The 14,707-nt window shown below is 34.3% G+C and overlaps 1 protein-coding gene across 2 annotated transcripts in view; it reads left to right on the forward strand.

Annotated features, from left to right (window-relative positions):
- Positions 1 to 14,707, forward strand: part of VWA8 (von Willebrand factor A domain containing 8) — a 357,448-nt gene that overhangs the window by 194,627 nt on the left and 148,114 nt on the right. For both annotated transcript variants that reach the window (XR_011492999.1, XM_014866869.3), the window contains exons 22-25: positions 6,875 to 6,950; positions 8,676 to 8,811; positions 11,178 to 11,297; positions 14,227 to 14,432. Coding sequence is in view for 1 of the 2 variants with exons in the window: in XM_014866869.3 (XP_014722355.3) it covers positions 6,875 to 6,950; positions 8,676 to 8,811; positions 11,178 to 11,297; positions 14,227 to 14,432 (538 nt within the window). In the remaining variant the exon portion in view is untranslated. The remainder of the gene's footprint in view (positions 1 to 6,874; positions 6,951 to 8,675; positions 8,812 to 11,177; positions 11,298 to 14,226; positions 14,433 to 14,707) is intronic.

Below are 14,707 nucleotides of genomic sequence, written 5' to 3' on the forward strand. Positions count from 1 at the left end.
CTTAGTTCCTCAGAGGTGTTTGTTCCTTCTCCTCTGCCATTAAAATGATACTGGAAAACAGGCTGGGGCTGAAACAAACTCTTTGAACTTTTGCTGCTAAAAGCAATATATATTGTTCTTCTTATGATGCACTAGTGTCTTCTTTTAAGAAAATCTATCATAAAAACTTAATAAAAGAGGTAAATTATGGAAAACTTAAATATAGATTTCGTTTCCCCAAATATAATGCTTATTTTTATACTTTCTGTTTGACTCAACTGGTTAAAGTGTGATAAATTTAAAACCAGAACATTGGAAATTTCCTCCAGTTGATGAACAACCAGAAATGAAGATAAAGGGGCCGGCCCCGTGGCTGAGTGGTTAAGTCTCACACTCCGCTTCAGTGGCCCAGGGTTTCGCCGGTTTGGATCCTGGGCACAGACATGGCACTGCTCATCAGGCCATGCTGAGGCGGCATCCCACATGCCACAACTAGAAAGACCCACAACTAAAATACACAACTGTGTATTGGGGGTACTTGGGGAGAAAAACAAAAGAAGCAGGAAAAAAATGCAGATAAAATAATTCATAGATTATAGTATATCAAGTAATATCATGATATATTTAAATGCAACTTGCATAGTAAGTTTTAGGCAATAAGTATTACACAAAAAATGTATTTTGGGTTATTAATCAAAGACACATGCCTAACCAGCTTCATGGAGAACTGGGGGCTTAAGTCTCCTGATGGACTTAAATAGCAGTGGGCTGTTTGTCCTTTGTCTTAGCGATTGCAAATATTTATTTTAACTTTATTTTGAATTGCCTGTGGTAAAATATCTTTTGATATTTTACCTCATGCAAGATCTAGTATGAACTACTTTATTAGTATGGTACATTATTGGCATGGTAAGGTAAGATAAGTTCACTTAACTATATTATGAATTTAACTTCATCAAGGGAGGGAAGTTTTACCTGTTTTCTTCACAGATACTTCAGCATCTTAAGCAATGCCCATTAGTAAATGTGCAATAAATGTTTATTGAATGAAAGATTATGGAAAGTCCTGATATGAAAAAATGATCACATTTTTTTTACTCTATCACACTTTTATGTTGTTACCCAATTAATGAGGCTTTTAAAATATATAAATTACTAAATACTCTATTTTCTGGTAAATTTATCTGGTATATTCCCCAGTCTCACCCTCTGGTTTTATGTGTGTGTGCATCTTTGCAGACTCATTCAGTTTTCTTTTTACCCTGCATTTCATTCTTCTAGTCCTTTTAAAAAACTGATTAGAAAATGCATTTTTTAATGACAGGAGAAATAAGGGACCTGCATACCGTTTTTCTTTTTTGTCTGGAAAAGGGAAATGAAGTTCCTACGAAGAAATTAGGTCATTTTGAGTCCCTAAAATTTACCAAGCCAGAAAGCTAGTTTTCAGAATAAAAATAAAAGATCCAACTTTTTAATATACCATTTTACTAGATTTGTTTTTAAAGACTAGATGACTTACAAAACTTTAAGAGTTTGCTAACAGACTTTTTCAGCATGGCTTTGAATATTGGAGGAATTTCTTTTTAAATAGTGCTAATATGTTACTAGGAGATGTGGTGAGAAGGGTAAGTAGGTTTTGAAAACTAAGCATGTTCTGAAATGTTTAGCTTCCATCAAATGACTGTCTTGCTGTGGCTATTTTCTACCTGCTGCTCCCAGCTAGAAGCTGCCTCTGAAGCACAGAGTGTTGCGTCACAGTAGACTTCCTTCCATAAATATTATCCTCCTAATGTCTTCCTTCCTTTTATGGTTTGTTAGGATTTTTTGCATCTGGACATATTAGTGATGAGTGATTGACTACTAAATAAACTATTTGTCCTCCAAAACAACTGTTTTAAGAGCTGGAGTCTTTTCAGTCACTTGGGCAGAAATAATATTTTGCTTATCTTACTAAAAGGAATTTTCCTTCAAAGCACATATAATAATACTATTTCTCCCTCCACTTTTATCTTAGTTTTTACTCTACTATATTCCCTCAGATGTTTTATTTTAGTTCCCTCTGTGGAGATGAGTAATCTTGGACTTTAAGGGGTTAAGTGATTGACCAAACTAAGAGGACTCAGATTTAGTCCAGTGCTGGTTTTTAACTAAAACTGCAGTAATCATAGCTAATTTGTGTCTTCCTTTTTTTATGTTAGATGGCAAAGCTGCTTATAATAATAACTTCTTTTTTTGAGGGCCTAGGGAACTTTATTTCCAAACATGACGAAGTAAATTTGCCTTTTATAAGCAAGGGTGGGAAGGTGATATGCTGTTATTTAGCAGAGAGCCCAGAATGTTTGTGAATGTTGATTAATTCTTAAATTTGTTTGCATTATCTGTGTCTAAGTACCGCTCTCTGTTTTATTAGTGTTCCTTGCTTTATTTCATTAACTTATTTTTAAATCAGTCTTGTGGAAATTATATTCTTGATGATGCCATGAACCTTCTTCACGTGAAAATGTCTTTTGACAGCATTTACTTCTCAGTAATGTGCTTATACTTATTGGCAAAAATTAATTTAATTCTGTTTTCATAATCATCCATCTTTTTAAAATATTAAGCAAATATTTGTAAAGTGCCTCTTATGTGCCATATTCTATCTTTCCTTTCTTGTGTTTAGCTTATGTTAATGAGTGGACTATTCCTATAGCCATTTTTGTTTTAAAGACTTAAAGTTAGAGATTTTTGTTAGCTATTTGAAACTCTTGTATGTCTTCTTTCTTCCTTCACTCTTATGTTTATTATTTTTCTAAAAGAAAGCTAACCATAAACCAATTTAAATACAACTCACTAAAATATTATCCTCAAAATAAACATCACTATTTTGAGATCTTTTGCTTCTCAATAAATTAGAGGATATTAGCTTAATGTACTTTTACAAACAACACTTCAGAACAGATTGTGCTTGCTCTCTAGAGGCCAATTTTCTTTCCTTATTTTGACAAAAACCTGGTCTTCATAGAATCTAATTACTTTTATTGCATGAGGAATTATTTTAAATTACTGTCGAAACATTAATAACTTCAATTAAAAAAAACTTTAAGATCACAGTGTTAAAAGAAGAGTAGAGTTTAGCAGCATATTTCTTTGAGCAACCCCTTAATCAACAGAGGCTTTAATTGATAGACAGCTTTAGTTTGTAAGATAGTATGAAGTGAGAACAATTGGTGCTAACATAAATGTCAACAATTAGCTGAACATTCTAATTAATTCATGAAGCATTGCTGGTAACTGTTATGTACTGGAAAGCCATCTCTTCACTAATCCTTAGGCTAAGGAAATGTGACTAAGTTGTGTTTTAACTTTTCTTCTCCCCAGTATTATTGAAATTGTTGACTTTATTTTAACTTTTATAAGCTTCTATTTCAAAGCTGTTCTTGAGAAGAACAAATTAGAATTGAAATTGTAGCAAATAAAATATTCTCTTAGGGTCATTGCTTATTTGTGTGGAGAATTAATATCTTTTGACCCAAGATGCTCATAAATATAGATCAGTGATTTTAATCAAATACCCTCTGAAAAAGAATCATTATCTTGTCCTTAAGAGTCAGTGTATATGCTACCTGTGATAGTAGCAGTTACCTTATCACTTACTAAGTTGAAGTTTATAATATAAATATCTTGAAAAATAAGCTTTTTTCTTATTGTAATAAGTACTATGTAGAAGATAGTGGATTGTTTTCTACTTTTATATATTCAGGGAAACTTACTGAAATATAAGCCAACTCTTTTTTTTTAATTTAATATCATTTTACATAGGCTTTTACACAGGCTTTACAAAGGCTAGTAAGCCTTTGCTTTTCCTTTGATATATAAGACAAAAGAATCATTAATAAGAGCAGAACAAAACCACTTTATCCTATAAATTCCTCTTTCTCGCAGACTACTCCACTGAAATCTCTGATGCCCATTTGTATTTATCCTCATTTGTAGGCCCTTTTGGAAATCATATCATTTGTGCTTATTCCCTCAAACCTATGGTTTTTCTTTACAGCACACAAATCTTTTGAGAAATCTAACTTGAAAAGTTGTGTGCTATCAGAATTCAAGTGTTATAGAGCAATTTCATTTGTCTTTTTAAAGTTGAAATTCAGCTTGAATTTCCTGTTCTTAATCTGCTGTGAAGCACTATAATTATTAAGATGACAACTGAATTTCCTTTCTACTGACAATGATACAAGAATTCCTTTTTCCATTTTGGTGCTGGAAGGTGTCATGTTGTTGCCCATTAAATATGTGACAGCTGAGGTGAGAAATTCTTTATATTGCTATAGAAATCTGTGTGATCACATCTTTTTCTCTTCCTCACCCACCCCGTTCTGTATTGCAAGAATATTAACACTGAATTCGTGAGAATAAACTCTTTTCATGATTTGTTTAAACTCTAAAAATTAATTTTTTAACAGAAGATAGGATAAAGTATGTCTTACAATAAACTTGTAAGACCCAAGAATACAAGAAATAGATATATGACTATATATCATAGTATTGCATAAGAAACATTTTATTCATGTTAAAGTTGATAAGTGCAAATGAATTGTCACAATATATTTTCACTTTTCCTAAGATCCCCCAAGGCTTTATTTTAGACACATTTTAATTTGAATTTTAGCAAAGATTAAAGAATAATATTGGATTCCTTGTAAAGTGTAGTACTAAGACCATAGGAAGCAGTAGATCCCAGGGACAGGCACCAGGTCCATGAGAGCTAGGATCATGGGATTGGGAGCTTGGAATAGGGGTCAAGAATAGCAATAGGGTAGACCCCTGGGGAATTACCTACTACAATAGTAAGTCTAAATTCAGCTCAGTTGGAGTTCATGATGGACATAAACCATCTCTCCCTCAGTCCCTTGACTAGTCAACTCCAAGTGTACTTCTCAGCAGACTGTACTTTTCTGATACACACTTATAAATGAGTAAGGAAGATTCCTTACCTCTAAGAGGACCCTTAGGTCTAAGGTTGACCAACCTTAATCTAACCCAACATTTACTAAAGTTGGATTATGTAGTTCCAGATTCTCTGTTAAAAAAAAAAAAAGAGTTCCATGATCCAATAAATTTGGAAGTCCACATACTATATGTTGCATTATCAGCTACAGTGTTGATTTTTTAACTTTTAGCATTTTTGTTCATTTCACTCATTTATGCATTCATTTATTCAACAAATATTTGTTGAATTCATCTTGTAAGCCAGACATCTATTAGATGCTGGAGACAGGATGAGGGACAAGCTCTGAAATCTTACAGTCTCTGTAGAATGATGTTAAAATAAGCACGTACAATATAGTGTGTTAAGGACTGGACTACAGTATAGTATGATCCAGGGTCAAAAGGAACATACAGCAAGGCCACCTGACCTGGTCTAAAAAGGGTCAAGGAGGGGATTTCCAAGAAGGTAGCATCTGTGACAAAAGCCTGAAGATCAAGAAGTTAGACAGCCAAGGAACTTTCAGTCACAACAGCAGCAATAATAAGAAGTAGCTAAAGCTAATAGGAAATTACACTCTTCCTATCTGTCATATAATATGCCAGAGGCTTTCCAAGTATTCTATCAACCATCCTCTTGGGTGGGTTTTATTACTTACCCAAGATCATATGGCTAATAAGTGGCAAGATCTAGAATTTGAATCCTCATTGGTCTGACTCCAAAGTCCTCTTTCCACTACCCCACAACTGCCTCTCAAAGCAGTTAACTGATTTTGATTAAATTTGTTTTGGTAAAGCAAAAAATGATTTGAGTGATATCTTAAGTTTCCTCTGTGATTTTCATGTGGTATTTATTAATTTTTTTCTAATATACATTTTTAAATTTTAATAGTTTGCAGTAAAAATTGGCATTTGGGTAGAAGTTTCAGGAGCATATTATAGCACTAAATTCTGGAGTTCCCACACCAAGTAGCGTCTTACACATATAGGTACTCAAAACAATTGTGACTTCACATTCTACTTTGAATAAGTGGTAGCATAGTTTGAAAAGATAACTTTGAACTCATGTAAAGAAAGAGTACTACTCACATTTTAAAAATAAATTCTCTGTATGACATAATCAAGATGGCTGTAGGATTTTTTAGTTTTAAGATAGAGTATATGTACAAGTTAAGGATGTAAAATTTATCTCCTTAAAAATGTCTGGACCTACCTATCACCTGCAGCTTATGTTAAAGTACACGTTATTGGCAAGAATATTCATGGGTGATGTGAACTTCGTATCTCATCATGTGAAGAGGCACATAATATCAAGATAACTCATTATTAATACTTTTGAAGATCCTGATCTAAAGGAGGGTCAGGTAACAGTAACAGTTAGATTTAAGAAAATAAAATGGACTGCCTTAATCTCAGCAGAAATGTTCAAAATCCCACAGTTCCTGGAGTGAGGTGAGAGTCTGGCTTTCATACCTCATGATGGCAGATTGTGTAATTCATAGACTTGCTTTAATTGGCCATGTCACCATGCCAGTCTTCACCAAACTCATCATCAAAATTACTTTAAAATAATATAAATATTATATATATAATACAAATATATATTTTTAATCTCTCCTCTTCACCTTCAGGAGGTGTTTTTAAGGAGTGAAATGATCACAAGGTAATTACTGGAAGGAAAAAGAGAAGTAAAGAACCTGGATAATCTGCAAACCTGGATTAACTTTCAAACCCTTGTAATTTATATTTACATCTGCAAGATAGTTGCTGAGTGGAATTTCATTTGCTCTATTTATTCATTTTGGGAAAAGCAGGATAAAGAACAAAAAGGAAAAAATAAGTGCTCTTGTGTTGCATTTTTTATTCATGGTCAGACGGCAGTTTATTTCCTTGCTAACTATAAAATGTGTTGCTTTAACTTCAGGGACACCACAGTGCAAACCCTTACTCTTCAGCCTTCTGTTAAGGATGGACTTATTGTGTATGAAGACTCACCGTTGGTTAGTAATTCAATTATATGAATATTTTCAACTGTATTTTTTTGAATGATAGTTATATTTCAGCCAGGGGGGAATCTCCCGCAGATTCCAATATATTTCAGTCTTAACTGGAAAGTACTCATTCATATGTCATTTGGAGAGTGGGTATTTAAATGCAAATTATTGGGAAAATAACGTGTTTTCTTATTCTGTTTTTCTCTCTCCAGAGTGAGAGATTTAGGGAATGATAGAAATCCTCCAATGATTTCTTTTCCATTCTAGAATTTAAAAAAAAAATTGCTGTCATTTTCAAATCTGTAGAGTTTGAAATTAGCCAGTGCTTCTAGAATGTTTTTAAAGATGATTTTAATGAATAAAGTATTAGACCAATGTTTTGGGCAGCTGGGAAGATCCATTCCTTATCTTCTCACAAGAGACTCAAAGAAATCCTGGCCTGTCATGCATGTCCCTCTGTGGTGACAACTCCTTGGCAGCAGTGGCACAAATAAGCCATCATGAGAACCTCTGTGGTCCAGACCCCAGTGATTGGAGTCTTTAGGATTTCCTGCCTGAATTTTCCCAGATTGAGCCTGACTTTCCCTGAACAGAGAGTGAAGGCTGGAGTTGAGGGTAGAAACTACACGTTTTCTCTCTCTCTCTTTTTTAAATTCAGCTCATTTTTACCCAAAAAGGAAAATCCTTATTAGTTTTTTTAGAATATTGAATAAAATATTTGTGGTAGAGGGAATCACGTTTCTTAATCTGTATTTCCTTACAATTCTATGCCAAAAATGTGCAATGAGAGTTTATGATATGGTCCATTTTATGTTATGAGATATTTCTTACTATTTAAAAAAATAATCTGGGTTTACATTTAAATTTATTGAGTATCTACTCCTGTCCACTCTCTAAGAATGTTTTTAAGAATTTTTCCTGGCTTTTACTTTCTTTTCATGATGTCACCATTCACTCAGCCACCTAAGACCTAGGACTCTTGCTTATTTTTTCGTTTCCTCTCTTCCCATCTATTCAGTTGCCATGACTGTAGATTATACCTCTGCAAAACTCTTCAGATAATCTAATGTTTTGTATTTCCATTTTGCCAATGCCTCCTCCCCTAAAATCAGGTCCCCAAAACTCTTTTTAACCAAATTATTATGGTAATTCCCTTTTAGTCTGTTCTGCATACTGCTGCCAGGTTAAATGTCCTAAAGTGTAGCTACAAGCTCCATTCCTGTAATATCTAGGTTTGAAGTCTTTAATTACATCCCCTTACTTAATGGATGAAGTGAAGTACATATTTCTTGGTCTAGCAATCAAGTTGTTAGTAGTAGAGACCTAATCTACCCTTTCAGACCCTGTTCTCTCTTACTCCTCTTAACTCCCATGACACTTTAATTTCTTTGTTTATTATACTTGTTTTAAATCTCTTCTGCTGTGGGGTGTGAAATGTTGTGGACATCACCACCATAGGAATAATTCTGCTATTAAAGGGAAATAAAGGATTACTGTAGAGTTAACAGCTTAGTAACTATGGAAGCTTTTGGTGGAGATCCATAAATTTTGTTGCCAGCTCTGCTGCAGACTTCTTTTTTGTAACAAGTTGTTACCCTAAGTATGGGTAGGTTATGGAATACCCATAGCTTAAATAAAATCAGCTCTTATAAATCTGAAGCAATGAATGATGACATCTTAAAAACAGTTGCTTTCATTTTTTTGTTTATGATAAATGTTCTGTCTTCAAAGGTTAAAGCAGTAAAATTGGGTCATGTTCTGGTGGTAGATGAGGCCGACAAGGCCCCAACAAATGTTACCTGTATTTTAAAAACTCTAGTAGAAAATGGAGAAATGATTCTAGCAGATGGAAGACGCATTGTTGCAAGTGAGTATTAAAAAGCAACTTTTCCTTCAATATATGCAGTTTTTACATCTCTGGTATCAAATCACACACTTAACTGACTGCTTATATATAAGTAACAAGCATAAGTTCAATGTAACTCAAGTATTGACAGTAATTTGTAAAAATCAATATGTCTGAATCTAGTTTTGTCAGTTTCACTTTTTATAGCCAGAGAACATCTTTGAAAGTTTCAATAGTACTTTTAGGGCAAATCAGCTTTATGTTTTGCTACTCTGAGAATACCAACATGTACTCCTTATTATACTCATCTCTCAATTATTTATGTGCAATATATTTTCTTTCATTGTTATCTGGAATTTTTTTTAAACCTCTAGCCTGTTTCTATTACTCACAATATTAAAATTGTTTATTATTAACTCAGTATAATCAGAAAAAAATTGATGGGCCTTTTATATATATTTATATATGTGTGAATATATGTGTATACATATGTATACATATATATTACATACACACACAAACACCCATACACACACACCCCTACCTCAGGAAGAAGTTATCCTCTGTTTTGGATTGTCTTCTTTCTTTTATTATGTTTTTTTCATATTATTAGGGAAAATGTAGATAAATGAATCTGATCAGTCTGTTTAACCTACGAGTAAAATTAAGTTTGCTAATGCAATGTGAAAACATTTTCTAGTTTCTAATTTAAAATTTTTGTGTCCTGAAAAGACTTGAAAATCTATAACTAGCCATTAAAAATATATAGCTAATAGCAGGGTAACTAAACAAGTTTAGACTAATAACTAAAATCTGCAGTCTTTGAAGAGAGCGAAAAAGACCCCATTAAAAATGTATAAGTGCGTCACCACAGAGATGCTCATGGACGTTGTCATTGCAAGGTTGCCATTTCTGAGCCTGGGGAACTCAGCACTAATAACAGTATTCTAACATTTCAGGTTCACGGTGAATTTATGGGGGAAATGAGAATTTGAGTTAGACAGCCTGACTACTATCTTTTCAAAAGCTCAGTCAGACCCTCAGGGTGGGAATTCTGCATGCCCTTTTTAGAGGCATTGTGAAGACAGTGCAATGGAGAGGAAGAATTGCTGAAACAAAGTTGTGGTTAAGGAGTCATTATCTCTTGGGAACTCTACATTTTCTGATACACTTTTGAGGGTAGTCTAGAAATAAAGGACTTATCAAAATTTTTAAACCCAAGTTTAATGATGACATTTTAAACACAAGAGCCCCAGAAGTTCTTTTGAACATGGTTTCATAAACCGTCATTTCAAGGGCTATGTTTTTCATTTTCTTTGCTTTTTTAAATTTTCATTTTTTATCGTCATTTTTATTTTAATTAACCAATGAATCAAATTTTGCCTGTGACCACATACCTTTGTTATTTGCCACTACTAAAATTAATGGAGATCACATGTTAAAACTATTGGTTATATTAGTACATGAATATATGATGCATTGAAAGATTTATTTTTGGTGTCATAAAAAAGTACAAGTGTAGGTTCTTACAGACTCATCTCAAAACTGCAGGTGCTTCACAACTATCATTTTTTAGAGGTGGATAGCTTAAATTTAAATAAACCCAGATGACAAGTGTTTCTTTTTAAAATAACCGTAATAAAGTTTTTCTGTCGTAATTTATTGTCTGGACTAGCAGCTATATCTGAAATGTGCACCCACCAGTAGAATATGCCACATGGAAGGATTCATTTCCTTTAATACCTTAAATATTTGCACGAAGAATGCTCAGTCAACTTAAGATCACTTACTTTAAGAACTGTGGTAGGATCCCTTGATTGGAAATGTCGGCATTGCACTGATGAGTTGACTAGGTCTTCAAGACCTTTATTCTATGTGGTTAACAGGGTGCATGATCTAAAGAGGAATTGTTCCTTAGCTGCGTAATGGCAGGCTCTATGCAAAGTGATGCAGGTGCTGATTTGAGAAAAACTGAAAGATATTTAGATTATCCTTTGAGTATCCTTTAGGTTATTGCTTGTTACAGATTCTCTCTTTTTTTTTTTTTTTTTTTGAGGAATAATAGCATCTCAAGCTAAGTTTAAGTACTGTAAGACAGCATTTGGACAAGTTGCTTTTTAGATGTACGTTGAATTTACATAAAAATGCAAGTTCCTATGAAATTTAGTGTATGCTTTATCAGTATTCTGTTCTTAAGCAAACTTTCTCAGAGTTTTTTCCTACAACCAAGTTATCACAGCCAGATTTCTTAGAGCTTTCTATAATTGAACAGTATGACTACTTATGTTATGTTATTCTAGAGGCTATTACTTGATTTTTTTTGTAACTTGATATTTTTAAGAATTATTAAATATCAATAAAGAATAAATGGAAATTTTGTTTTTCAGATTCTGCTAATGTGAATGGAAGAGAAAATGTTATAGTGATTCATCCTGATTTTAGGATGATTGTTCTGGCCAACAGACCTGGATTTCCTTTCCTAGGCAATGATTTCTTCGGTACCTTAGGTAACAATAATGATAATAATAACAAAAACAATAGCAGTTACAATAATAATATTGTCTTAATAATGATGCTGTATCAGCTATCACTAAGTGCTACCAGGTGCTGTGTCATCATCACAACCGCCTTGTGAGAGTATTTGTTATCCCCGTTTCAGACAAAGAGAATATCTGATATCCTGAGAGGTTAACTATTTTTCTAGAGTCACTTAGCTAATGAGTGTTAGAGCTTGGCTACCTATCTAAAACTATTTGATTCCAGAGCCTGTTTTCTTAAACAATTACACCATATTTTGTTATTTAGGGCCTCTTGGAATAAAACACAAAATAAAGAATGGTTTTTAGTGTTTGGCTTTTGTCACATCCCCCTAACTTTGAAAAGGTTTGGGGCCAGCTCTGAGGAGCCTTATTCAAGATGATTGGAGAGGCCTTGGGATAAACTTAATCATCAGGAGCCTTTAAGAAGGACTTGTCTTCTCTATGGCAAGTAGGTAATTCTGGAATCTCATACTCAATGTGGAGCAGGTCCAGTCTCCTAGAAGGATTTTTGATCTAGTAATTCCACATTGAGCAATTTATCCAAGGGAATTACCTGTGCAATGATTTAAGTGCAAGGATTAGCAATGTATCTTTGTTTATAGTAGCAAAAAAAAAGGAAACAACCTAAATGTCCATCCAAATGGAAACTGGATAAAGAAATTCTGTTATAGCCACACAATAGAATACTATATAACTGTTTAAAAAAAAATGGGATAGTTGGGGCTGGCCCCGTGGTCGAGTGGTTAAGTTCGCGCGCTCCGCTGCAGGCGGCCCAGTGTTTCGTTGGTTCGAATCCTGGGCGCGGACATGACACTGCTCATCAAACCACGCTGAGGCGGCGTCCCACATACCACAACTAGAAGGACCCACAACGAAGAATATACAACTATGTACCGGGGGGGCTTTGGGGAGAAAAAGGAAAAAATAAAATCTTTAAAAAAAAAAAAAATGGGATAGGGGCTGGCCCCGTGGCTGAGTGGTTAAGTTTGTGCGCTCTGCTGCAGGCAGCCCAGTGTTTCATGGGTTCGAATCCTGGGCGCGGACATGGCACTGCTCATCAAACCACGCTGAGGCAGCGTCCCACATGCCACAGCTAGAAGGACCCACAACGAAGAGTATACAACTATGTACCAGGGGACTTTGGGGAGAAAAAGGAAAAAATAAAATCTTTAAAAAAAAAATGGGATAAATTTACCCATGCTGATAAAAAAAAAAATCCTCAAAATATATTGTATGACAATCTTAGAACAATGAGTATAATAATCTTCCATTTGAATTAAAAAAACAAAAGGCAAGAGAGATCTGTACATGAGTATGCTTGGACATGCATAGAATTTCTCCAGAAGAGCACACAATACGTCTCCCATATCCTCTTATCTCTCTGACCTCGTGTCTTATACTGCTCTATGCTACTCTCTCCATCACTCATTCTGTTCCAGCTACTCTGCTCCCTGTCTCTTTCTTGGACATGCCAGGTATGCTTGCCTCTGCTTGGAATGAACTTCCCCCAGATATCTGCATTTATTCAGATGTCGCCTTCTCCAGGAGCCCTACTGTCACCATTTCTGAAGTCCTTTATGATGCTTTTCCTTTTTTCTTTGAAATGTACAGTTTTTAACGTCTGCATTTATTGTTTGTTGCCTCCCTATGTGGATTGCTCCACATCCACGAAGACAGGGATTTTTGTGTTTTGATCACTCATGTGTATAAAGTTCCTAGAGTAGTACTTAGCACATGGAAAATTTAATAATTCTTTGATGAATGAATGAATGAAAGTGTCAGTTATAGTTTTTATGTGTTAAATTTTATTTTCAGTGAAAGAAGCAAAAGCTGTTCTTCATATTTGTATTTGAACAGGTGTAGTCTATGAGATACAAGTTTGAAGTTATCACGGCTTTCATTTTATTCAATTGCTTTTATAAAATACATATTAACTGATAAAGTAATGGCTTGAATGGTTTCTAAGTCAAAGTAAAATCTATTGCTACCTGACTAGCTTTCCTTTCTTTCTAAAATGAACATAGTAAATCATGCAATTCTATTAACTCTAACTTCCCTTGGTCCCTGGTCTCTTGGATTATGAATCAGTAGAATTACATGAACTTTTAATATGAGAAATTCGTCTCTCTTTTGAGCATGGATTATATTTTTCTAGTACATTCTCAATTGCTTAAATTACAGATGAAATATTTTGGGTTTCTACATTCCTTGTTATTTATTTTAGTTTAAACAATGTCTCTGCAGGTTTGCTTTTCCAAAACTAATTACTAGAGTATATTCTAACAGTCTGCACAGGATATAAATTGTTTGGAGAGTGATGATACTAATTCTCCCTTTTTTAGTATACGTAAATAGGCAGTCATATGAGATAGATGTATATAATTTCTGAAGATATTCAATGTGTGTTAAAGTTAAAAATGCAGTCTCAGAACCATGTGAAAAGTATTTTCCAATTAATGGAAAAGGAATAAATCCCCTGAACTATATATGTTTGTGTGTATGCATTTAAAAAAATGCTAATGCAGATATGGAAAAATAAATACACTGAACATTGGGTGCCTGTTGGGGAGCAAGTGGGATTGGCAGAGACACAAGGGGGACCTTTCTTTTATGCTCTTTGTATTTGAATGTCTTAAGTATTATATAATTTTTTAACAGAAATAAATCTGTGCGGAATAAACCACACATCACTCAGTTCTTTTTCCTTTGCTTTAGTCATTTGCTTTCTTCTCTATGCTGTCCTATTGTTGGATGAGTTTTCTATACAGTTTTACACATTTAAAAATAGAAGTGCTTTGGTGAGCAACCCATGACTGTTGAAACAACCATTCCATATTTCCTGTGGCATTCCAATGGATTAGTTGCATGCTGAATGTGAATCTTTCTTCTCCTATAGGTGATATTTTTAGCTGCCATGCAGTTGATAATCCTAAACCCCACTCGGAGCTCGAGATGCTCAGACAGTATGGACCAAACGTGCCTGAGCCCATCCTTCAGAAGCTTGTGGCTGCCTTTGGAGAGCTGAGGAGGTTAGCTGACCAGGGGATTATTAACTATCCTTATTCTACCAGAGAAGTTGTCAACATAGTCAAGCATTTACAGGTATGGCACATGCCTGTGCAAAAAGGTTTAGAAGAAGCTATGAATCTCATTTTTTTAGACTGCTTAATTTATACCAAGTCTTTCAATTTCTGTAGATATAATACTGATTCAGATGATATAATGTGAAGTGTGTATAATCTAAATTTTAAATCTGGAAGACCAATGAACATTTTATGTTTAGTCTTTGAGTTGACTTTAGCAAGGTTCTGTTCTTAGCCATTACCAAGGAGCTTGTAAATACAGTGGTGATTTTTTAGGGGGATGGGGGAAGACAA

Source organism: Equus asinus, chromosome 11 (genome assembly GCF_041296235.1).
Source record: "Equus asinus isolate D_3611 breed Donkey chromosome 11, EquAss-T2T_v2, whole genome shotgun sequence".
In the NCBI taxonomy this organism is placed as follows: Eukaryota; Metazoa; Chordata; class Mammalia; order Perissodactyla; family Equidae; genus Equus; species Equus asinus.